The 27,822-nt window shown below is 30.4% G+C and overlaps 1 protein-coding gene across 1 annotated transcript in view; it reads left to right on the top strand.

Moving 5' to 3' along the window:
* LOC117170094 overlaps positions 1–27,822 on the top strand; it is a 454,275-nt gene that overhangs the window by 49,765 nt on the left and 376,688 nt on the right. Inside the window, exon 2 of the mRNA XM_033356617.1 lies at positions 3,919–4,010. Coding sequence (XP_033212508.1) covers positions 3,920–4,010 — 91 coding nt within the window. The 5' untranslated portion in view covers position 3,919. The remainder of the gene's footprint in view (positions 1–3,918; positions 4,011–27,822) is intronic.

Raw genomic sequence — 27,822 nt, 5'->3', positions numbered from 1 at the left:
CCCCCCCCCCCATAAGCCATGATTTATTAAAATTGAAACATTTTTTTACAAGTGGTAAGAAGCGACAGTAACAAAATTTCGATTGCAAGAAATATCGTTAAAGTAATTATTTTTCGTAAGTATAAAACTTTTTTCATACACCTGATTTTGGGCACCGCAACTGTTGCGTGTACTAAAATTTCGATGCAAATAGTCGGATTCTCCCTTTAGAATAGCGTGATCTACAAAAGGACTTTAGGGAATTTCAAAATTTTAAATTGAATAAATTTAAATTGAAACATCCAATAAGTTTCTTGGTTTGAAATGTAATCATTCACATTTGTGTATTAACTCTTGATTAGTAGCTTCTCTTTCATTTTTTCACAGTTTTTAGTTTTCGTTTGCTTTTGAGTCTATCAGATTTAGTATATATGGATGTGGATTTTTCAATTTCGTCCACATTATTTTCTTTCGTTTTAAAGTAATTTACTTTTCAAATTTTCTGAACAATGTACTCCTAAAAACTTTTTTCCTTTTAAGTAGGATTTATACCGAAAATCCTGCTACAGATAAAACAATTCGTTTAAGTAATGAATATCATTTAAAATTACTGAAGGAAAATGTTCTTCATTACAAGAGAAATGTTTACCTTCAAAAAATTAATGTTACAATTATGTAAAGAATCAATAGAGAACGATTGCATTCCAAACGTAGATGATGATTATCCTCTTACACAATATTTCAGGCAAAACAAATTTTAAAAAAATCTGGTTTAGACAAAAAAATCGTTTTAAATATGGTAATTTTTATTTGTAGTACCAGCTGAATTCAATTATATATGCTTAGACCCGATGTTTTTTTATTTTGACCAGGTCTGGTGTAACATTTTATCTCATGTAAATTATTCATGCCACATAAAATTTCCCCGATAAAGTTTATACACCAGTAAAATTTTTTAGAGTAAATCAATTTCAGTGTATTATACCAAAAAAGTACTATAGTTAGTTTCAGTCAGTATCCATAAAATAGCTGAAGTTAAAAAATATATATAAAGTAACATGGTTTCAGAAAGTAAACATAAAAAGAAACGAGCAGGTATGTTCCAAAGAAAAATGTCTAATACGTTTTTTTGAACAATTTCACTGTGCAATTTAATTGAAAATTAACCCTTGTTATCATATTTTCAAAATAATCTTGTTTGAAACCAAAATTTTTGCAACATGTTTCATATTTAAATCAAAAGTTTGTTTGTATAGCGAATAGTTTAATGGAAACAAATTATTTAAAAAAGGTAACGTTCCGTGGAACGTGACTCCTCATAGTAAACAGCTCTCACTATATGTAATAAAAAAATGTAGCAGTGCTGGTTTTTCATATTTTATACTTCGAAAATTTTTTAGGATTTACGAATATATCCTGCCATTTAAACTAATATATATTTTTTATATGCTAATATTAGCATCAAATCATATTTAGTAACTTCTCTCAAAAAGAAAATTCTACACTGAGAAAACTATATCGCATGAATTACAATATATATCGTATTTATCGCATTATACCCGTGCAGAAATTGCCAAATTTTTGCCTTATTTCCGATTTGGGCCAGATCGGGCACACAATTTTGTGGTTATTAAATTTGGCCCCGTCTAGATCCCGACTTAACAGCCAAACTTGCCAGTAGATGGCGCTCTATTAATTTTGGGGACTAAAGTGGGTTGACTCCAAATCGCCCAAGGTTCAACGTAAAGTGTCAAGCGTCAAAAATATTTCCATTATTTTTTGGACAAGTGACAAAATAAGTGGGAAAAAATGCCAAAAGTGAGCACAAGACGAATACGTAGGTATAGTGTACTTCAAAATATTCCTGAATTACGTGTTGAAGACTATAATAAGTAAATTTATTAAGAATGTTAAGATGAAAGCTAACCTCGAAATGAGGTTATTTATTTCTAAGAAAAGTAGCAAACGTAATATTTCATTTGTTGAATGTGAAAACGAATTAGATCAACAATGACGTCATAAACATATTTTTTTCACGTATTTTTAGGTGATTTGATACTTTCCACAATTACGTTCAATATAGAAATTGAAATCAACTTCAATTTAGAAACTAAGACAAAAATATATTGCAAAATACTTAAATGGTTTATCATGCACAAATGCTGGCTGTTATGTTGCGTCGTTTGACTTTTTCCGTTTGCTAGAAAAAAAGTGTCTGATATACTCCAATTTTTTCATATCGCGATCTGTTAGATAACCTGATATTTATATTCTCAAATTTCAGTTAAGAAGGAGATATATTCGATTTTAATATTATTTTATTTAAGAATCCCTTTTAATTAAGAATAAAAAAAATTAATATGGGCCCGATCGGGGCCCATCGCGTTTCATTTCGAGCCTGGCTCCATCTACATACCCTGATTTTGGCCAAATTCTGCCCGATCTGGCCCCGATCAAATCCAAATTGGAATTTCTGCACGGGTATTAGCGCAAAATCGTGATATCGTACATTAAAAGTTTTTACATTATATACCGCATAATTGTGCAATCCAAAACTTAAGAATTTAAGCAGGTTGCAGGTTTTACCTGCAGCAAATTTTTACTTTTTTCTGTGATTGTTTTAAATCTGGTGTCCCGATTTATAGCACGAATTCACTCATATTCGGCCTTTTTCCCATTGCAGCTAAGGACGCTATAGCAGGAGACAGCAACAAAATTTAATTAAATTTTTTTCTGTGATATTAGTGCATTATAATATTGTACAAAACTCCGGGACCTGATTGTACGTTATCATATTGCGCTTTCTTACAATATACAGGTTTTGTGTTATCATTATGCGATATTTTTTTCTCCGTGTAAGAACTATAAAAATCTTTTCAAGAAATAAGGAATAGATTTCCGCTCAAAGAATTTTTTACATTATAGAATGTAGGTCCTAGTATAAAAAAATTTAGTTTAAAGATCTCTCCTCTATACAGAAAAATGATAAAACTGTTGTTTTTTTTCTGTCAGAAATTTAAATATCTCGTTTGGCTCTTTGTTGAGAATTTGTAACGTGTCATTCCGACATTCATTTGAAATGTTTGAACTATAATATACAAAACATGAATAAATAATTTTTAAGAAGAATTAAATAAGAGAAAGATTAGGAGGTAAGTATGTTTTGTTTGAAAATTGTATATAATGAGCTGTCTACAAATAAAAAAAGCTGTTTGAATTTTCTGAAAGTGAAGTTAAAATTTTAAACTTCGCTTATATGAAACTGTTTAATTCAACATATATAGTATGTAAGTATATTTTAAGGGCATTATTTGCTATAATTTTAGATTAAAAATTGTTATAATTTATGCTTAAAATTTTAATTTTAATTTCATAAAATTCAGAAGTAAAATTTTTAGTCTACGTGTTGTTCATACGATAGTTCTACAACAGTAAAGGAGGGAGTGAGACTTCAAAATATCAAAACATTATTTCGTAACCACCCTAGTATGGATACGCAAATTAATAAATCACAAGTATATAATTTTAAATAACTGCATTTTATGTAATGGTTTTCTCCAAAGTATTATATTCAAATTTTAAAAGATTTTTTGCAATGAAAAAAATACTCCCTTTTCAATAGTTCCACAAATTCATTCATTGTAATCACTCTAAAGTGCGTATCATCTGTTTTCACGGTTGAGTGAAACCGCCTGTTAATTATCAGTGTAGGCAATTGATTAACAATCGCTCAACCCCATAAGAAAAGAGGGTTCTCTTTCGCCCCGAAACTTCTGCTCTTTCCATTGTTATCTCCGTTTCGCGTATATCTATTGCACGTGTGTGAGCAGCATTTCAAGGCATCGCATCGCATCCTGTACCATCTATATTTATATGTCTGTCTGCAAATACAACTACAAATACAATACATGTGTGAAACCGAGAACGTTTGTGTTTCAGGATGCAGGGAGTAGCGTGTCGGAAAGGGTGGTTTGCCACCCTGTGGACGGCGCTAGTGGCGGTTCTGTTGGCCGGACTACCCCTCGCAAACGGTGAGTCACTTTTTCTATAATACTTACCGCTTAGGTTCCGCACACTGATGCTTGAAGCAACCCCTCTTTTGCCACATGCGCGGAAGGGTGGCCGGTTTTCTGGGGATGGAAATTTCGCGGATTCCGCCATAAGCAAGGTTCAGGGTGCAAGGGGGTGGGGCGGGGGAGGGGATGCTTTCACGATCAAATATGGTAAGGGAATAACCGCTCGAAAGAGCGTTCCGGTATTTCTATAATTCATTTACCCGGGTTCATGTATGCACCATCATTGATCCGGATGCCGATTTCTTTTTTGTCTATCTACTAAAGAGGAATTAGGAGAAATTGTGGGGGCGGGACTCAAGAGAGACAGGACCTTTTTTTTAAATTAGCAAGATGCAAAAGGAAAGAAAATTAAATTACAAAATTTGTTGTTCAATAATCATTTTACGTATGTTTAAAACTTTTTTCATAAAAATAATGCTTTTTCCTTCGTAAGACAAAATTGCTATTATCATTTTGATTTTTAAATTAAAAAAAACTTTACCATAATCCGAAACAGCAACAGTTACGAATTATTTTTACGAAAAATTCAAAATAACCTGCAAATTAACATATAAAAAACTAAGTTTATTCAATGATAATAAGAAAAAAATGATCGCGAGAAAGCACTGCAAAATACGATTTCCGAAGTAGAAAAAAACGAGAGGTGCAAGCTCTTTTTGGATTTAACTGAATTCAAGCCCACCGTGATTTTAGATCACGGTCGAAGTTAAAGTCGTTGAATTGTAAGTGTTAAAGCTTTCAAGATGACCTATTTTGAATGTTTCAAGTTTCAAATTATTGTGATGTTTGAAATAATTTACAGAGTATCTAACGAACCGGTAAATCGTGATAAACTGGGAAAAAATCTGAAGAACATTATTTAGGATCTTGATTTTTTTCTATTATCACAAAGTCACATTGCTTCTACACTATATATAACTTTTTCATCTGGGTTACTTCGTTTTAAGGTTAATTACATGATTGTTTAAACTTTCTCTTAAAAAGGTTCCAAGTTATCAGGATTTTCTATAAAAGAAGCCAGGATAAAGGCGAATAATAACAAAAATCAAATGAATATAATTGTTGAATACGTTTGTAATTAATGTCATGTTTACTAATTTTATATAAGTTAAACATCATAAAATGCTAAAAATAAATGATTTTCATCTTGAAAATGTTACTTTTTATATATTTTTGAACAATATATTTAAGTTATAACCAAGTCTTACTATTACTTGGACTGTGAATATCATACCATCTGAAGAAACAATATTTATATTTCTCCAACATATGTTATTCAATTTTTAAATTTTTGCACCGTGCAAGCAAAAATTTCACGATAATAGGAATAAATCAGTGTGATTTTATATAAATTTACCTTTAAAATGATTCCAAGAAAATTAATAAATGTTTATTATATTAATTCTTTAAAAAATTTTAAGAACACATTGAAATTTGCACTACTTTTGCAATGTCTTCTTTAAAAAATTGATAAAATTACTTCATCCTCACTCGTTTTATAAAGAATTCCCATTTCTATGTATGTTGTTTTAGTAGGACGTATTACAAAAATAAATCTTTAAATCACGGAAAAAAATTCGGGAGGCGAACGAGTGAATCGAGAATATATTAAACTGAAAGAAAGTTTACACTTGGGTGAGGTAAATCGTTTAGTTAGAAGAGTTAAATATTTAGTTACTTTATGTAAATTGTTCTCGTAAATCAGTAATTTGGACAAAATTGCTAAGTTCGGAAGTTTACTATTTTCGACAGATTATGTATAATTGTATTATCTTCAGATTAGAAAAAAAATTTAGTTGTTATAGAAATATATTAACTTGCAGTAGCCAATTTTTCGTCTGGCATCGCGAAAATGAATTTCCCTGAAATCCGTGTAATGCATTTGAAGGTCAAGTTTGTTGTTTTTATTGCGTTTCTTGATATTTCAATATAGTTATCTCCTACAATTGAAATAAATGTAAATTATTATTACTGCATCATAAACTCCATTTAATATTAACATTCGCGCACATTTTAAGTGGTAAAAAGCGTTTAATTGTCCAAAGTAAATCTCAACTGTCACTGCTCCCGATTAGACCGTCGCCATTTTATTTCGCTGCTCCCATAATGCACCGACGCTCTTCCGATAATTGCTTCAGACACCTATTCTTAAGATCCCTATTATAGCTATACTTATTAGGGGTTTGATTATACGATATCCCTGGTATATGGAAAATGGTCAAGGATATTCATTTTCGTTGATCCAAGGATCTTTCTAAATTCCTTCGTTCGTTTTCAGCTAAATGTTTGGCTATAATAAGGAATAATATCCCTGTCACAGCTCAATTTTTTTACCGTGTAGGGATCAAAAAATGGGATCTGGAAAAACCGGTAATTTCAAATTGCCTGATAACTAGACACTCTGATTTAAATCTTAATATTCGTAAATGGTTCCATTTTCAAAAAGATTAAATATAAATTATGAGTGTACAAATCGGCATATTCAAATGACAAGGTTTTATGTCGTACTGTTGAAAGATTTTGTCTCTGGATTCCAAAGTACAGAGTTCTTTCACGATGGGAAATCAGCTCGGAAATCAGCACGCTTCATAATAGAATTTATCCTTTGAACAAATCGAAATACGATTTTTCAATTTCAACCTTTTCAATTGTAAATAGTTGTAATTTCCTTTTTTTTCTCGGCTCTATCTCAATTCGAGCCTTCAAGGCGGTATGGGATGAGAGTGGTAGCTTACTGCGATTACTCGAAGTATGGGCAAGAGAAGCACACAAATTTTCTCAAAGTAATTGCCTTATTACGGCAGTTGGAGCAGGTGCACCTCTGCTACTACAGATTTTCTGGTATTGATACATACACCGCTTGTAGGGATTTGATTTATGATCGATGGGATCTGACCGAAAGCGGTTTCGAATTCCAACATGAACGAAGTTGTGAGACAGGCTTTTGCACGATAGTATGGGGTCATTACGTTATATTCGATCGATTGTAAAGCCGTCGGAGTACGTGAGACTTTTTTATTATTTTCTTTGTATCAGAATTTTCTCATCTTGACGAATCGCTGACTGATTAATTTTGTCACGTGGCGTTTTTCATGTGGTTCTTTCGCCTCGGAGTTTTGCTCATATTTCTCTTATCTGGATTGTGTAAAGATCGAACAAGGGGATAAATGCCTTTTACTCGTTAGGGAAAAACATAATTTGAAATTGATTATAAAGTTTTTGTGTTATAACAGTGGAGCGATAAGTTTGGAATGTTAAATATGGTAGATGTCACTTTTTTTTACTTTTGGCAATAAATTTCTTGAGACTGGACGAATTTCAAGTGAAGTGTGTTTTTTTAAAGGATGCAAGAAATTTTATATGGATATTCGAAGAGCATTTGCATTATTAACATTCCTGTTTCATTAAAAAATTAAAAAATAAATATACAAGAACTTCTGTATACTGGTGGTTGATTTAATGATTCCAAGAACTGCTGGCCCACTCAGTTACACAGCTCCGTGTTTAAGTGTGTGGCAGCCGTGTGCCCGTGTGTAGCAACGTCAACAATGGGTCGCCACCAGATTACAATAGACTGTTTACGTTTCCAATGACTGATTTAATGGAAAGGCCATTGCGAGGCAACCCCCGAAACTTCCGTTATATTGGCGTTCTTGTTTATCTTGGACGATTTTTAATTAAAAACTTTCCAATTCCAAAAATTTAAGATTAAGTACAATTTTCGAAAGGGGCAATATTAGGAATCGAATGAAAGTGAATTTAATTTGCATCATTTCTAAGCAAAAGCATTAAAAATTGAATAATTTGAATTTGGACATTTTAAAATCATAAGCTCTCTTAAGTGTACAAGTTTTAGAGCAACGTTTTTAAAATTGGACAATTTCATTAGAAAGGAGTCAAATTGAATCATTTTTAATGTAAAACTTTAAAAATTAAATAATTTTATTTTCAGTTCTTAATATTTTTTATTTCAAATCGTGTAATTTTTAACACTTTATTTTGAATTATTATTCATTCTTGTAATTTTCGATTTAAATATTTTTTAACTTTAAAAAGATTAATTTGTTTAAATCTTCAGCTAAAAAACGGGCACTTCTAAGATATTATGTTGTAAACTAAAAATCCCAAGTCATCTTAAGTCTTTCAATCCGAAATTGTGTGTTTTTTTAGTTGAGGTTAAAATGTTAAATATTTTGGAACTCTTTCAAATAAAAAATTATTCAATTTTCCATGTCTGGTTCTCAAATCTTCTGATTTTCAAGGCTTAAATTTAAAAAAATTATTTTCTTTATTTTTCATTCTTTTTAATTTATTCGGGAAGCATTTAATTCAAAGTTTTTATATGACAAATTTCTTGAACTGAATATTGTGCAGCTGTCAATTCTTTCAACTTTATATTCCATGATTTGAACAATTACAAAAATCAGACAATTTTTAAATTTTAAGATGCAAACAAAACAATATTTAAATCCAAAATTATTACTGAAATTTTATTATTATTTATTTATTTATCATTTAATATTATAAAATTATTCTGCAATTTTGAACGATTTAATAGTGAAATTATCCTGACAATTTAGTTAATCGAATCTGAAACCACAACATTCTGAAATTGGAAACTAAACTTCCAGGAGGGAGAACAACTTCATGTTGAAAATAATTTTCTAAGATATCAAAATGACGTATATAATAAACTGTCACATTAACATGATAAAAAAAGTTGCGAGACAAAATCACGCGATAATCGAGTGGAAAGTGGAAACATAGGAATTTCAAATACACAAAGTAAATGAATGAAAGCGAAGATAATAATTATTATTATTATTTGTTCTCGGGATTCGATTTAATATAAAAGATGGAGGAAGATTCAGCGAAAATTAGTAAATTTGACCAAATTTTTTTTTAATTTCGGAAAATCGTGTAGGCGCAGGAAATGCACACTCAGAAAATTGGCATCTTTATATATGATTACGAGAATGACACATGCAGTAGAATTTCTTGAGAAGAAAAAGACTTGATATCATTTTCAGGTCACAACTTCAAAGCTCAAACAGGATCGATGTAAATGGCCCTTTCATTTTCCAACGCTTAGCGAGCCGAGTGTGCAAAAGCTTTAAAACTCTTTTCAAGTTTTTGCGGGAGTTCTAAAGCAGCTCCTGACCAATGAGGTTACATCGGTGCGGTGCTCAAGGCCCATTAGCGAATAGGGCGATAGAGGGCATTGAGAGGTTTCGAGAAGAGAAACGCGAGGCGTAGTTTTTCGTTCGTCGCCTCGGGGTAACAGACGCTACTGCCAATTATACTCAGCCTCAGCGATGATGTACCCTTTGCAGCTTACAGACCAACCCTCTTATCTCATCATCCCCTTTCTTTGCAGTTTACACTGTATCCATTCCATTACCGTAGCCAAGATTTCATTCACACGCCTGCTCATTCAGTTTCCCGATCATTTATCGGATAACTTCACCGAGTGCTGAATAAGCGCGAATTAATCCCAGCTTTATTGATGTTAACACCACGCAGAATTTTCGCCAACAGAGGAGAAATACGGGCTCATCGCGGCTGCAACTCGCGAGCTAAGAACCAGAAGCTTTCATATGCCTTTTTTGTCAGAGGACAAAAGGCGCTTTGCCTATACATATAACAATCATATGTGCTTAGAGGAGGCACTCTTTTGTCTTCTGCGGACATCAGGAAGGATCCCACTGTGTCTTTTTTATCTTTATTGGAAAACTGTTCATTAAAACGAGTGCAAGTTTTGTTTTTCTTTTAACTAGGGAGCCAAGAACGTATGTTTTAAAGTTTTTAAACCATTCTGAAATGTTCTATGTTTCGAGAATAATGGAGTGGGCGAATAAAAAGAGCTTCGTGTGCTTTTAAAGTTATGCGAGTTTAAAAACTTTTTAATATCTAGAAAATTGGCGTTATGTTGAGAATGTTGAATATCCGAATCATTTTTCATGTCAGGTTGTGTATTTGAGGATATGAAAATATTAAACCATTTTTTACATTCTCATCAGAGAAGGTATTAGATTTGTGTAAAATTTGACCCCCCCCCCCCAGTTTCCGTCAAATGTCCACGTGTTGAGACCCCCTGAATCCGAAAAACATGTTTTTACGAATATGTCTTTTGTCCGTATGTCTGCATGTCTGTATGTCTGTCTGTCTGTCTGTTTGTCTGTGAACACGATAACTTTTGAAAAAAGTAATCTATTAGATTGCCCTTTGGTACACTTGTTTAGTGTCCTAAACTAAAGGTCAAGTTCGCTAGCCAGCCATTTTGGATGAAAATTCAAAAAGTGGGCATATTTGAAATATTTTTGGGACCACTTTTTTGAAAATTCAAAAATTCTTTGTATTGTTATTCATAGTATTCAAAAAATTTAACAATTTATCCTGATGATTTTTTTCGAAAAATTAAAAATTACTAGAGTTATAGCATTTTCAAAATCCAAATTTCAACGTTTACTGAAGGGATTTCTTAAACAATGGTCAAATAGAAATTTTTACATTCATTTTTATCAACATATTCGTTACGGTTTCGAATATTGCCTACTCAGGCGGAATTTTTTTTGTATAAAAACATATTTAAAATGATCTTTTTTATGTTTCTTTTTTAATTTGTGGTTTAATTATTTTCACTGATTTGCAGTAATTTTCAAATTAATAATCTACCCTGTGGGTATGTAATACAATATTTGCTCAACATAAATGACACTCATTTTATTATACAACATTTGATAAAACTATTTAACTTACTTAAGAAAGAAATATGAAGTACCAGGATAGTGTGTATTTTACATTTTGATGAAGATTTTCGTATATTTTAAAAGAATGATAAAACCAAAAAACAAAAATGAACCAAATTGGAAAGTATTTTTCGTGCTCGTTTAAATGGTACAGTTCTTGGTTATTTTTCGTTTGGATTTTAAGAATTTTTGTTATCAGGATTTACATTTGGACGTATAATGCAAGTTTTAATTTAATTCGAATTTACTTCTTTGCCTTTAAAATATACATTATTTTGTTAATACCTTCATGCAAATTAAGTAAATTGCAACTTACTAGAACTATATGGAAGCTTTTCTCGCAGAGAGCATTATTCTACTAACACGTTTTTAATTTAAGAATTAGTAATTACTATATTTATGAGTGATAACATTTCATTTTTAGAAATATGACGTAATTATTTTATGCTAAAGTTTAAACTGAATATTACGGAAGCCGTAAAAATCCTTCATTCAACTACAAATCGATATTCAATGCCTGAAGGGATAAAATTTGTATTCCTTACATCCAATGTCCAATCCGCTATCAGCTTAAATTTCTTGACTCAATATTATACAACGTATTTCACGTACAAAACAACTGATAATATACCAGAAAAATGAAACTTTTAACAGAAGCAACTTATTTGAAAAAATATTTCGAATAGCATACTTTTTTATGCTTCTGGGCGGATCGACTACAACAGGTTTCATCAATACTGTGATTGTTAGCCTATTTTTTTAATCCTTGAAAGCCAGTTTGAATCTTGCTATTGTATTTTTTTTAACTATCAATATTTCTAAAACAGTTAGATTTTAATGAAACTTCAGGTATTTCGGATAAAATTATGCGGTTGAAAATTATACTGACGTGCAAACCAAGAAAACCGGTAACTATACATTTTTTATGAAATTTGAGCTATTGATGCGTACTTACGGTCGTACACACTCCCTCTTTCATACATTATATGATTTATAACAAAATAACGATAGTTAAGGTTTTCACAAATAAAATTACTTCACCTGTATCTACAAAATTTCTAGTCATACAGAATAAAAGACCCGCAACTAGTGTAAAACTCATTTTGCCGAAATAATCACTTCTTTAATAGCCGTAAGGTTGTGTGTTGGATTCTATTGTCTATACTCTTTTTTTTTAATTTTTGTTTTAATAAAATAGTAATAAACATCATTTTCTTCAATAAACTAAAAAGGTATGCAAATAATAATTTGGTATGCCTTTTGCCACGGAAAGACTGACTTTTTTTTAATAATACAATGACTTTTTTTATAATGTTCACTAATTATATTTAAAATTAAAAGCATATACGAGGTTTTATTAAACAAAAAGTTGTATTTTTAATCAGAACAGTGGCTCACTAAATAAATATTGGCTTCCTGGAATAGAATATCATGAATTTTTTTCATGATAGAGTTTTAAAAAGTCAGTTTTTCGTGGAAAGTGACATTAAAAATTGTTATTCGTATAATTTTGGAAGGTTATTGAAGGAAATTATATTTATAAACATTTCAATCAATCAGAGAGAATTGCACACGCTACCTTCCGGCTATGAAGCCGAAGAGCTGCTTAAGCTTCTGACCGGTTGTTAGTGTTTATCTTCATACTCTATATGGCCTCTGGCAATGAGCTTTTATCACAAATATTATAAATAGGAACTGAAATTTACAATTAGCGGTCTTTTCTTGCCAGTTCGACTATGAATGCAGTTAACAGTTTTCCTTTTTTTGCACGGCAAAAAGAATAAAGAAAAAAGTTATGAATTGTGATTCCAGAAAATTCTAAATGAATTTTGATTCAAATTATGGTTAATATAGGGCTCCCTTTTATTTTTTCAGTTCTAATATAAAAATTTTTTAAAATTCAACCTAGCATTCAACATCATTGTTGCAAAGAATCGTTGTGTGTTTTTATATGGAAATTACTCCTGTATTATTGTCAGAGATTTTAAATTTTAAGAGAGATTAACATTATTTTTTATTAAAATGATTTCCCTTGCACTAAAATGCAAAATCGTGTAGCTCGTGAAGGGAGATCGCAGATAAGCGACATGCAGATATTCTAGACTCGAGTATTTTTCTGCAAGCAATATAGTGCATAAAAAATGTAAACGGAAATGCTTCTTTTTCTGTTGAAAGGGCGATATAAACTTATCACTAGACTAGGGGAAAGAAAAATAACTATAAAGCTGGGTCAGTGTGACCGTGCAATGTTATCTCCGACGACCGCCATTCTCTCTATGGTCTCTATTCGAAATGGCGAGTGTTAGTGCGAGTCTGCGAGCTACTGCAATATTAGCTATTCCAGAGGCGTCTCAACAGTCCAGCATCCCTCGTACTATTGCCATAGCTGTCCTTGGCTCCCAGGGTGTGGCTCCTGGTTCTCTCACTCTTCCTTCTCTTTCTCTTTCTGCCCCAGGTTCGACCATGTTTCTCCTCTTTTTTCTACCTAAAGCATTTTGTCAAGTCTCCTGAAGCTCTCAATGCGAGGAGCAGTTCTTGTGCGAGGAAAAGAGGATCGTTTGTCAAGTAGACTAAGGCCTGACGACCACCAGAAATCGTGTATTTATTCCTAAGTAGGTTTCTCGTCTGCAAATGCCTTAATCCCTTTTTTTTAAAGAAAATATTTCTGATTTAAGTGGCCACTTTATCAGATGAACTATTTTTAGCAGTTCGTGCTTCCAACAGGACATATAGCCAAATTCCAAAATAAAGCAATCAAACATAAATCCGTCAACCAAAAATACTTTTTTTTTTATTTGATATTTGTAGAATTTGTACAATATTTTCAGATATGTCTGTAATAGAGTGGTCCAAAAAAGGCATTTTAAAATTTCAAAAACATTTTTTGCAAAATGCCACCCCAAAAAGTTTTTCTTTGGGAGTCAAAATTACCCCTGATTTTTGGCAGAATTTAAAAAAGTATTTAGGGGTCCCCGCAGCTGATTTTTCTAAATAAAATGCTTATTGTTTTAAGTAATGGCTCCTAACGGATTTTTTACGAATCAGGGGATCAATAAGAAACTGGAAAACTCAAGAAAAACATGGGAATATTATTTAACCGGAAAAACCTCGAGAATTTTATTTGATAGAATCGGGAATTTTTTTCTTATATCGGAAAATATTCTTTTTTCTGTTTGATCTTTTTTGTTTTTGTTTCGACAATAGTCAGAGAGCGATAGAGACAAGTGTGATATCTTTGAAAGCTATAAAAATTCTCTATAAAAGAAGCCATGAGGAGGAAGAAATGTTGTCAGTTATTTAAGAAGATGTTTAAAAAATAATGTGAATTTTAAGGTTTTGTTAAAGAATTGAACTTCCATTTTCCGACATAAAATGTTTAAAATAAATTAACATATTAATTGATTAACATGTTTTTTAACAATGTATTCAAATTATAACCAAGTGTTACGACTATTGGGACCGTGGACATGATCAGTTGGTGTGATTTTATATAAATTTACGTTTAAAATTAACCAAAAGAATAATAAAAAATGTTTCTTTTATTATATTTTATTTAAACTTGAAGACCACATTAAAATTTGCACAATCTGCAATATCTTAAAAAAATAATTCATACAATTAAGTCATACTTATAATTAGCAATGCAGTATGTGATTAAGGATAAGTTTAATACGTGAAAATAAATAATTATTTCCTTCCCGGAATAAATTGTGTGTATGTGCATTATGATCATTCCCATTTCTATATGTTAATACGGGACAAATGACAAAAATTCATCTTTAAATTGATCGGTAAAAACCGGGAGAACCCCGAAAATTGAAAGTTGCCTGCTCACTAGACAGCGAATATAAAAAAATTAACATTTTACTTGCTTAAACAGACTTGGAGGACCCTCAAATATATTTTTTTAATTCTGAGAAAAATCAGAGGTAATTTTGACACCAAAAAGAAAACTTTGTGGACGTGTTAACTATAGAGCTAGTTTTAAAACTCTGCTAAACATGGTAGAATAACTTGCAAAGGCTGTCATTTTATTTTTTTATCTTCAAGGGGCCTATATCCATATGGAGATGATAAACATAATAATTACATAAATATTTATAGGCACATTTTAAAATGTTTTTAATTATATCCAATGTAAACATTTGTGTATTCTGATTATATTTAAAGCAATTGTAATTGTAATTTCTAGCTACGTTTTTTTTTCGAAATGTGCGTGAATGACGTCGTGTAAAATACTAGCTTTATCTACTAGTATCTCTAATAAACGTTTATTTGAAGAGAAATATCTTTCTTTATTCTGTAAAAAATCCAAATAGAAAATTATTTACTTTATCGGAAATTTTTTGTCACAAGGTTTTGCGGTTGTCTGAAAGAATAATTTACAAAAATATCCTTTTTTAATGAACTTCGTACTTTATTAATAGTTCCTCTATGATTTTATCGGTAAAAATAGTTTATAAATCATTTAAAAATATTTTTTTAACATAAAATAAAAACCGTTTTTATTGATAAATTAATATCCGATGAAATATGATTTTAGAAAAAATATGTATTTTGAAATAAATGCTTGATTTAAAATACTCGCAACTAGAATTCCTTTACAATCTACAAGGAGAAAAATTTGCCTAACTTCTCCTACATCAATATAAACGCTTTTACTTACGATCATTTAACGCGATATTAAGGGACAATTTAGGACAGCACAGTTGAGCGACTTGTTTATTCATGACTTTAATTTAATTCGAGCGGAGGGAAGAAATAAATCTGTCTTTGGAGATACGATGAAAGAGAAATACGACGAGAAAATGGGAACTTGAAACCCCAACTTAACAATGGAAATAAAAATAACAGGACGGACGAGTCGTTGATAAAAACAACACTTTAAACTGAATTCTTTCCTTTTTTTTTCATTGAGAATTCTGGTTTTTCCAAGCTGAGCAAAAAATCTAATTGCGCCTCAGGTCCATTCCCTGTCAGTGGTCTGCGTATCGTGTACTCGAGAAGCAAAGCAGGAAAACGACGGGGAAAAGGTGCGCTAATAGCGAAACTTTCTGCGACTGGCCGAGGTCGAGGCTGCATGTTAATTTAGTCGCGAAACCTTTTTTCCCTTTTTTATTCACCTATAGACGAAAAGTTACGTCGTGATCGCGGCGTTAAAATTAATTAAGGACCGGACGCTCTTAACGTTCTAATGAAAATATATTGTCCGTCTCGCGCGAAAGCGCGTCAAGCTTCCGGAGCGCGCGAGTTCTCTTTTTTTCCAAAGAAATCGACCGGAAAGAGTCTACTGCTGCGAATTTCCGCGTTCCGGAATCCCGACTACCATCATAATTTTGCCACCAATTTATACGAATTTTAAAAATGAAGATTAATCTCCTTAATGAAGATATTTCAGACTTTAAAAGAAGCTTAGTCTGTTCTTTTAGAATTGTAAATTATTTGCCATTAATTATTTAAAGTTCATATGTTTCGCAAACGTGAGATCATTTCTGCTGTTGGCGTTCATATCTTTATCACCTTAAAATCAAACTTGAAAATTTTTTCTAAATTATTATAGTTATAAAATGTGATTGCTGAATTTTAAATTTGCCTAAGCTTCACACTTAAAAATATATGCAGTGAAACTCTTCTATAGCGCCTGTTTTGGGGTTGAAGGTGGTGGGAACAAACCTGTTAGAGCCCGCTCCGCTTTTGTTTGTTTACGCCTGTGTGCTCGCCTGAGTGACAAGTGCAGACCCCGCGCACCACGCTTACCTGCGTCGCAATATCAATGATTGAAATGGCTATAGAAGGGAGGGCTATTTGTTGGGTCTCACTGTACTTTTGAATGCTTATAATTTCAAACTATTTTTATTTCTACAATATAAAATTGTCAATGATTGATTTTACTTATCTAGTATACTATTTTGTGGCAATTTTAATGTTAAATTCACCTTTAAAATAAAAATTTAATCATTTTAAAATCCAGCAGTCTTTGAAAATTACGAAATTGAGTAAAAAAATTTTACAATTTGAAATTTTAAAATTCGTTCAAAATTTTCAAACATTTTATATTTTTTTATATTTAATTGTTATGTTAAAAATTATAGTTTAGATTTTATAAATTTAAAATAATATAATTTCTCGTATAGCATATACTAAAAATTTATCCAAAAGAGATTTTTTCCACAAGATTGAATAATAACCCGCTACGGACTACTCATTCGGAAATGCTCTGCAATTTTTTTCCGGGTAATATGTCCATAACGGTGCAATAACCGCAAACCAAATATTAGTTGTTTATCGGCATTTTCGAGGCAAATATTATCCAAGTTTGTAGAACCCAAATACCAGCTACTAATCTAAATAAAAAAGGCCTTTTCATTAAAAATAATTTGATTTGTGATGAATTTGTGTCTGCTTTACTCTTTCATGTGACAAAAGCATTCTTGAAATTCCTGTTCTATTATCTTTCGAAGAGTCTTCCGAGCGATTTGTTTAGGAATTCAGATGCTTTTCATTAACGTTTTTATTTCTTAATTAAGTCTGATATTTTTGAAAAATATCTCATCTACGAAGAGGATACATTTTTATACAAAAACTAATGAAAAATTATTCGGGAGATTTAATATTTAATGAAATTCGAAGCTTTTAAAATTTAATAATTTAAACAATAAAAACGTTTGTCGTGCTTTCTAATAAACAATAAGAACTATTTGATAGTTGCTTTCAATTATTTTGTTTAAAAATTATTTTTCAATCCCAAGAAATTTCCCGTTTTTAAATTGAATATCTTGTCATTTTCGGATTTGTTTTTCACTTTTTTGTGCCCATTTACAAAATTCTAGATCAGTTTCAAGCTTTTGAAAGTTTTCAGGACAAATCGCCACCCCAAGAATGTTAAATATTAATGACTAGCAGTAAATGCCTGTGGCCGCCTTCTTACGTCTCTGGATTTCTATTTTTCTAACATTAAACATATTAGCAGGTAGGAAAACAATTTTAAAGAATAAATAATTAAGACTTTCAAATTGCAAGCTTTTGAAATTTAAAAAAAGGTGTGTGTATTTTTAATTTAAAACGTTTCAAATGAAAGAATTTGAGACTAGGTAAAATTTGGAAAAAGGACAATATTTTGAATGGAATAATAAGGAATTCAGAAATTCAAGAATTTTAAATTGTTATTACATTAAAAATGATAGTTTAACACTAAAATTGATAAGACAATTTTTTCTAAGACCAAAAATTTAATTAATTTTTTTGTAATCGTGCAATTTTTAACATTTCATTCAGAGTTATTGTTTAATCATGAATTTTTTTAGGTATTACTTCAAAAATAAAAAGAAGTAATGCAAAACAAAATTATTATGTATATGCGATTCTGTAATGTTTAAAATTGCCCAGTTTGAGGTCTTTCAATTCGAATTCTTTTTTAGTTGAGTTTGAAATATTCAATATTTTGGAACATTTTCAAATCGAAAACAGTTCAATTTTTAATTCCTAGTTCTATAATTTTCTCAATTTTCAGGCTTGAATTTGAGAAATTATTGTATTAATTTTTAATTGTTGTGATTTTTTTCTTTAGGAATTTCATTCAGAGTTGTTCAAGTAAAACTCCTTAAAACCAAAATTTGTGTAATTATCAATTCTTTCAACATGATATTCTACGATTTCGAAGATTTAAAATAAACTAGAGAAATTTGTGCATTTAAAATTAAAACCAAGCAACTTAGTATATTCAAATATGAAATGACTTTTCAATATTTTAATTTGAAATTACATCGTTGTGAAGCTTGAAAGTAGAAACCTACAAAAATGATGAAATTTCAAACAAAATATTTTGGATTTGAGCTTTTTAAGCAAAAAACTTTAGTTTTCAGACCTCAAAAATTAAACTGTCTTATAATTGCGCATTGAAAACTACAATTTTATATCGAAATTATGGAAATTTAATATATGGTAAATCTATTATAAATAGGTACTACATATATCAAGTAGTAACAATAACCACTGTAATTTTCAAAGTTTAATTATTCTGAAAATTTTGAAAATACATGATTTCTAATCAGAAGCTTTCTAAATAAATGAATTCAAATTTGAAGCGTTAAAAATTAAACAATTTCAAACTTCGTTTAAAAATTGTGCATCACGATTTTTAAAATTCCATCATTGTAATCTAAAATGCAAAATTAATAACTTGCAAATCAGCGATAAAGAATTTCCATGCAAGGGGAATGACTCATGTTGAAGATAATTTTATAAGATAACAAACGGAAGTATACTAATAAACTGTCACATTGACATGACAGAAAAAGTTGCGTGACAAAAAACACGTGGAAAGCAAGCGGAAACATAGGAACTTCAATGTGAACAAAATGAATGAATGTCTGAATGGGTTCAGAGATTATTATTAACTTTTTTCTTTTCTTTTTTTTTTAAATTGAAATAATCTTATAATTTTTCATTATAAATTGCAATAAAATAAACCTTAATGTCTAAAAAGTTGAAAAAATGGAACGTTTATTTAAAAGTAAAAATGCAAACAAACAAAAAACTAATTTTACCCTTATCATTTTAAAATACTGAACAGAGTAGAAATGTCGTTATGTTAATTTAAAAGAAAATACGCTTTCCGTTATCTATATTTATATCTATATAGATATCTGGTCAATAAGCGTAAAACCAAGTATAATGTATAAATTAGAAATAATTATCAAAAGACTTTTTTCAGCTTTTTAAACATTGAATGAGCCTATCAAGGCTGTGTTTACTTTCAGCTCTTGGTGAATGCATTATATCACTGATATAGGGTTTTCCGTGCTAAATCGATCGTTATGGTCACCGCATGCGATTTAACTCTGTCTACATGTGATCAGATTTTCGCCTATCTACCGCGCACAGTTCCGAGGGTTGCTGTCAGTCTTTCCTTTCCCGTCTACCTCTCCCAGAAACTCACGATTTCTCCCTCTACCGCTTTTTCAGACAAATAAGGGTGTTAAAGCACACATGTGCAAATTACAGTGTTGTTTGTTCTCTCGTCCTTCCGACTGGAGCGATATCGAACCGGCTGATGAGGCTGAAGGAGTTTTACAAACCATGAGAATTTCTCATTTCGAACTACTATACTCCTCTCTCACTGGTCCTGGGAAAAGCATGTCTGTGAAAAATCAGACGGAGGTAGGAGGAAGAAAAAAGGGATAAATACCGAGACTGTGTACAGCAGGATTTTCTCGTAACAAGGGTCGTATCTCGTATTTCTGTCTCTGATTTCCCTCCCACTTGAGTACCTCAAAAGGGGGTTCGGAATTTTTTTAATTGTCCTGAATAATTCTGAGAATGAGAGCACTGGTCGAAAAATAAGGGCAGGAGGAATAATGAAGGTTCTACCCCCTTTTCGCTTGTCTGAGCTCATTTATGGTGCACTGGAAATAATACAGGCATTCCAGAATGAGATTATTTAAGGGGTTGGATGCAAGTTTGAGGCAACCATTTTTCAATTATTAAATGACTGCATTCTTATCTATATTACAAATTTATAATCGTCTATTTTCATGCAAAGAAGAAAAATTTATTTCTCTTTTATTTTTCAGATATTCAGTTAGCGAAAGAATAATTTATTAATATAGTATAGTAGAGTACGAGTCTACAAGAGAGGAAGTCGTCATGTGAAAATATTTTATGAAGAGCATTTCAGAGAAATTCTGCATGGAAATTCCAGGAGGATTGTCATAAAAGTTTCACGAAATGATAATAAGTTATATTTATAAAGGTATATGGGGAAGTTTTAAATAATGTCCGGCAAAGTTGTAAATGGCACTATGTTTTTACGATTATGAATAACTAGGGCTGCCACACAATTACTTTTTTGTTTCAAGTCACTTTTTAGTTGTTTTTTTAAAGAAAAAAGTTACCTTTTGAAAGGAAAAGGTCACTTTAGACAACAACTATTTTTGGTTAGAAGTTGATTCTTTTTGATTAAAAATTCCACTAGTACATTTTTGGTTCAGAATTTATTTTTTCTAATTAAAAATTTGATTATATATGTTTCGAAATTTAATAATTTTATTGAAAATTCGACTATTTGATTGAAAAGTCATATCTTTTGGTGAAAAATTCAACTGCTTCTGGCTGCAATCGCATCTTTTTTGTTCATCTTTTTTGGAAGTGCAACTATTTGGCTGATGTATAATTTTTCTTAGTTGAAAATTAACTTTTGTGTTGAAACTTGATCTTTTCGTGATCAAAAATAAATTTTGTTCTAAAAGATTCGATTTTTTAGCTCAAAACTGAACTTTTTTAATCAAAATTGCTGGTTTGTTGGTAGAAAATTAATATTTTCTGGTGGAAAATGCAACTATATTTTTCGAAAACATTTGACTTTTTACCTTAAAAACTCAACTCTTTTCATGAAAATTGAGATCTTTTGGTAGAAATATTATCTTTTTTGGTGGAACATTCAACTCTTTTGTTGAAAACTTAGCTTTTTTTATTGAAAATTAATTTTTTTGTGTACAAATTCATCTATTTTTTAAATTCATCTCTTATGTGATAAAAATGTCATCCTTTTTGTTTAAAAATGCGATTGTTTGGTTGAAAATTAATAATCTATTTTGGTTGAGGTTTCAACTATTTTGTCGATTATTTGTCTTTTTTCATGCAAATATTAACTATTCCATTTTTCGTGGAGAATTTATCGTTTTGTTTGAAAATTCAACTACTTAATTTAAATTTTAACTGATTTTTTAAAAGATCATTTTTTTGGTTGAAAATTTAAAAGTTTATTAAAAAATTATTTTCTTCCTTTGATAATTGACCTAATTTTCTAAACATTTGTTTTGAAAATAATTGTTTTTAATTGAAATAATTACTATTTCATTTTCGATTTATAATGTATATTTTTTAATAGAAAATGTTAACTATTTGGTTGAGAATTCATATCTTCTTTGGTTAAAAATTCATATAGTTTGTTAAAATTGCAATATTTTTACTCGAAAAGTTATACGAATTTAAGAGGTCCGTTAAGCTGGCAGGACCACATTGCAAAGTGGACTGAAAACCTATAAGGAATTTAGGGCTCATTTAGGCCTAATTTAATGCCCCATTGCCAAATTTAATGCTCTTCATTTAAACAAAAGAACCGGTGGCCATGCTAGCTTAACGTTAAGATAGCAGAACAACACATAGTAAAAAAATAATTTTTCAAGATTTCTTTGCCCTATAATTCAGGGCCCATTTAGGGCTCACTTAATGCCCTATTATTAAATTTAATGCTCCGCAATTTTTCAAAAAAACCTGTGGTCATGCTAGCTTAACGTTAAATTAGCAGGGATACACAGAGAAAAAAACGACTTAGGCATTATTTCTTTCCACAATAATTTAGGGCTCTGGCAATATGATAATGAAACATTTAAAAAATTGTTTAAACAATTCTATTAAAAATAAATTTAACAAATTTCTTCTTCTACTCTATGTTAAGACTCACTTAGGGTTCCATGAATATGATGTTTCAATTGAACAAAAAATGGTTTAAAAAATTATTGTTTAAACAAATTTACCACAACAAATTATTTTCTTTTCGTTTCTTTTGCATAATTTCAGGCTCATTTAAGGCTCCTGAAATATCATCAACTGAAAGTCTTGCGATATTTTCTTTGCCCTTTTTTTGTTATACAGGGTGATTTTGTAAACTTGAAACTTTCAAATATCTCGAAAAATAGGCACTCTATGAAAAAATGTTATGAATCAAAATTTAATCACTCTGAGGAGTACATACACTGATGTTAAAATCGGTTCCCTACACCGCCCTCTGGGGGTAGGAGTGGGGGCAAGTTCGAAATCTTGAAGGATATTTGAAAGTCTCAAGTTGAAAAAATCACCCTGTATATGGCGTTGTGCTACCTTAACGTTATAAAAAATACGTAAAAAAAACCATAAAAACCACTTTTACTCCTCCCATAATTTATGGTTCATTGAGGACTAATTTGGGCCCGCAGTAATAAATTTTGGGCTCTAGTATCTTTTGTAAAAAATATTATTTGCAATAGCTTAACAATAAGTTGTTTCAAGATTACTGTAAACGTGATAAAAATGATATTACACAAAAGTCACCTCATAGAATAATTTAGGGCTCATTTATGTCTCTGGAAATACAATAATTAAACAATTAAAAAAATGTTTAAACAATTTTTTATCTATTTTTACAAAAAATACTAGAACCCAAAATTTGGGAATACCGGCCCAAATTAGTCCTAAAGGAGTCCTGAATTATGCGAGTAGTAAAAATGGGTTTTATGGTTTTCTTCACGTATGTCTTATGACGTTACGGTGGCACAACACCATATATAACAAAAAAGGGGCTAAGGAAATATCGCACGACCTTGGGTGGATGATATTTCAGGAGCCTTAAATGAGCCTGAAATCACAGTGGAAAGAAATAATGCCTAAGTCGCTTTTTTCCCTGTGTGGTCCTGCTAGGTTAACGTTAAGCTAGCATGACCACAGGTTTTTTCAAAAAATTGCGGAGCATTAAATTTGGCAATGGGGCATCAAGTTAGCCCTAAATGAGCCCTAAATTCCCTATCGATTTTCAGTCCATTTTTGCAATGTGGTCCTGCTAGCTTAACGAACCTGAATTTAAGGCGTTTCCTATTGAATTCAATATGGTAATACGTTAATTTTATTTTAAAGAAATTATTCACCTATTCCTTTATTTTCGTAAAAATAACCACCATATTTACCCTGTTTTAACAGCATTTTTGACTGTGAAGTCTGCAATATTAAAATTTTAATTATTATAATTGATAATTTTCTGGTTTACTTGTTCTTATTGTAAATCATCAAAAAATATATAAACGCGGCTGTTGTGAGTCCAAAGCTTTTTAGCTTGATATACAATAAATTGCAATTTTTCTGCGCATTACTTGTAAAATTTATTCTAGCAATTATGACTTTGGGTTTCACCTCAAAATTTAGCAAAAGAATTTCATCTAATCTTTTAAACAGAAGCCGATAAATTAAATGTCTTTTTTTTCACTGTTATCACTTTTAGTCACTTTTTATCTAAAATTAGTCATTTTTCTCCAACTTTTTTCAAGTACATTACATTGTAGCAGCATTGTGAATAACGTTGTCGAACTTTGAATATGGTGTTTCTTAATAAATTACATGCGCCAGTTTCGCGAAACCTATTTGGTAAAATAATAAAACGATATGGCTTATTTCTATCAAGTAATTGTTCTTTATGTAACTAACAATACAATGAAAATTTCATGAAGCAATGAATCAAAAACCTCATTCAAGTCATTCATTTTCAATCTGATACGAAACATTTGCAACACGTGAGCCATTTCGGATCATGTGTGGTAAATTATTGAAATCGCACATTGGTGCAGGATGCATCTGTGCGTCGGATGAATCCGTATCCACTCGTAGATATACTGTTGTGGCTTTGGAGGCAATATCCTCGTAAATACTCGAATTCATTTTCTGGAAATTTTTTCAGAAATTCAGTAGAATAATTATAGTTGATCACGGTATAGGAAATAATCACAGAAAAAAATAAAGTTAAATTTGGTTGCATGTAAAATTTCCCGCTGTTAAATTTTACATGCTATTTTACGAAATTTCATCCTGAGATGGAATAAAAGCTGTCGTCTGCTACGGCGTTCTTAGCAGCAATGGGAAAATGGCAAAGTATAAGTGAATTCGAGCTATAAATTGGGACACCAGGCTTAAAACAACACAGAAAAATCAATTTATTGCTGGTAAGACTTGCAACGGTTAAAAGCTAAACATATTTCGGCAAAAGTTTCACCGATGTTAGAAGAATAATTCTAATCTCCTCTACTGCACCACGCTGAAGTGAGCAATGTCACTAGTGACGGAAAAATATATGAGAAGTTAGATAGGCGCATATACGAGGGTAAGAAGGTTTTCGGTAGGGCAGGGCCCATCATCAGAAATAAAAATATATAAAATAAATTAAAAATGGCAATATATAATTCTATAATTGTACCAACTGTGTCATACGTTCGCGAGACATGGAACTATCAAGAAAAGGTTAAGAGTAAAATTAACGTGATCAACATGAAATTTCTGCGCATAAAAAATGCATGAAAAATGCATGGACTTGAATGAAGCTAGAAAAGTATGCCAGGACAGAAAAGCGTGTCGCCAATCAGTTTATAAAAAAAAATTTTACTAGAGTGAATGATGCCTGAAACAAAAGACATTGAATACAAATTGGACCCCACTGGGGAACCTCACTGACGACTTTGTGATGCCCTTCACTTGGGTTGATTGCTAGAGAGATTGATCAGCAATCTGGATCGGAGCAGTCTTGCGGAACGAACATGTTACTTAAATAAGTAACACGAGCATTTTATACATCCTTCCTTACATTAATAACACAGGCCTGCAAATAATGGGGTCATGTCAGTTGTTGAAAAATGGAGGGTCATTTCGGAAGTAATTTTTTACGTAGAATCCGAATCCGGAGTCAGAATTGGCCCATCACGTAAGGATTTAAGATATTTGAGGTTATGACCCAAATAATGGTGTTTTTGGCTACTTTTGAGGTTATGTACAGAAGACATAATGAGACATATCTCGTAAATTCAAATTGGTGTAACTTGGTAAAGAAAAATGGCAATTGAACTCTACTTCTCTCAAATTAAATAGAAAGAGCAGTTCTATATGATACAACTAAAGGAAAAGTCCCAAAAAATGTTGTGTCTTCTGTACATAACCTCAAAAGTAGCAAAAAATGAGGGTTTTTGGATACATAACCACAAATATCTTATAATCCTGACTTGTTGGGCCAATTCTGACCCCGGATTCGTATTCTACGTAAAAAAATACTTCGGAAATGACCCTCCACTTTCCAACAATAAAACCATGTTGGCCTGTGTAATCAGATTTTTCATTATTTGTTTTAAGCCTAAAAAGGGAATCACCATTTCCACTCCTGAGAAATTTTTCCAGTTTGAACAGAGTCTTTCTTTTGTTTTTTTGCTGATTACTATGTTAACTTTGTTTTTCCGTATTGTTAGAACAAATTGCTTAGGCAGATCGCAAATATTTAGTTGAAAGTTGGGCTTTTTATTTAATAGATTTCAAAGATAGCAGTTTTCCAATTCTAAACGTTTATAGAATAATCCAAATTACATATTCAGAATCATACAATTTCAAATTAAGAAGGTAATAAGTCGAATGATTGCAGATATAAATTATGTGTAAAGCGTTCAGGATTAAGTAATTCAAAATTTAATATTACTATACGTTCAGGGCTTTCAAAACGGCATAATTTATAACCAAAATCTTTTGATACATTTTTTTATTAAAATATTATATTATTTATACAGCTTGAATTAAATTGTTTAAATTGTATGCTTTTAAATTTTAATTATTTGAAATTCGGCAATTTCAATTTGTACGACTTTAGAATTTTATCTTGAAAACTTTTTAAATTGAATAATTTTTTATAGAATCTTCAGGAATTAGCTAATATAAAATCTATACCGCTTCAAATTAAATAAATTTTTTTATTTTACTTAAAGAATCAACCATTATATATTTGAAATCGGAATTCTTAATAGTTGAACAAATTTAAGCTGAAAACTTTATAAATCAAATAAATGCAAATGCAAGTACATTATGAACTAGATCATCTCAAAATGCAAACATTTCAAACTTGTATGGGTACAATTGAAAATTGAAAGCATTGTTAAACTATCCTAAGTTGAAAACAAAAAAATACCTTATTTAAAAGTGTATAAATAACTGGAATAATTTCTCTTCATACCTGAATTCTTGTAAAAAAAACTAAAAAGTAATCAAAAACACTGATAAAATTGATTTGTAATATAAATCTTTAAAAATTTCATTTTTTAAAATTGTTTAAATTCTGCAATTAAAAATTGAAAGCCTAAAAATAAATTTAAAATAACAAATTAAAAAAATCTAATACTATTAATTTTATACGAATTAAGTTTAGCTCTAAAGCTTATAAAATTGAATAATTAAAAATTTTAAGCATTTAAAGTTAAAAAAATTAGAATAAAAAACGTTAAGTTTAAAAAATTCAGTAGAAATTGAAGTTTTTTGTGAAAGGCATTCGAAATTAAATAATTTTAATATGCAAATTTTTTCTTTTAAAACATAAATTGTTTAGAATTGTTCAATTGACATTGTATAAGATAGAACAACTGTTTCCCCTTATTTTCCAAAAACTTTAAAATTATAATATGCTACTGCATGTAGTGTCAGTTTTATTTAAAAAAAAAAAACAAATATATCATAGCATAAAGATAACTATAAAATTTAAACAAGTTTTAAGTGCTAAAAACTATATTTCTTTGAAAATCAACCCATTAAAAAAAAACTTGGAGCTCAAACATTTTAAAACGTGTTGAAAATTTGAAAGGCGGAGATAGAAGTTATTATCCAATGTAAAATTGGAACAGTTAAATAACTATATTTTTAAATTAAAATTTACAAAGTTAAATTATTAAAAAATGGAATATTCTTAGTCGATCAGTTGAAAAGTTAAATGTGTTAACTTATAAATTAGAAACTATATCACTTGAAAAAAAGCGTTTAAAATTAAACAATTTAAATAGACAACATACCAAATTGAATCATTTCAGATTGACCCCAATTCGTTTATTTATTTATTATTTTTTTATTTATTATTATTATTATTACTATTATTATTATTACTATTATTATTATTATTATTATTATTATTATTATTATTATTACACCATTAAGACATTTCTATATGTGAAATTTTGATTAATCTTAAATGAAATCAGGATCTTAAATAATGTTCCCACAAATTTAATTATTTTGGGCGAGGAATTGAATTGAAGTTTTCTTTTTGTCACGTTTTATGGAAATCATGACCCTACAATTTGTCTTATAGTGAGCACGCGCCAGCGTCACTCACTTATGGAACAAAAGTGGCATGATTGTAGACAGTGGGGTTATAATGGAAAATGTCTCGAGCACGAAAACGAACGTCATATTGCCATCGC

This window comes from Belonocnema kinseyi, chromosome 3 (assembly GCF_010883055.1).
Source record: "Belonocnema kinseyi isolate 2016_QV_RU_SX_M_011 chromosome 3, B_treatae_v1, whole genome shotgun sequence".
Taxonomy (NCBI): Eukaryota; Metazoa; Arthropoda; class Insecta; order Hymenoptera; family Cynipidae; genus Belonocnema; species Belonocnema kinseyi.
The sequence above is the reverse complement of the archived record's forward strand: the minus strand, read 5'-3'. Positions and strand labels throughout refer to the sequence as shown.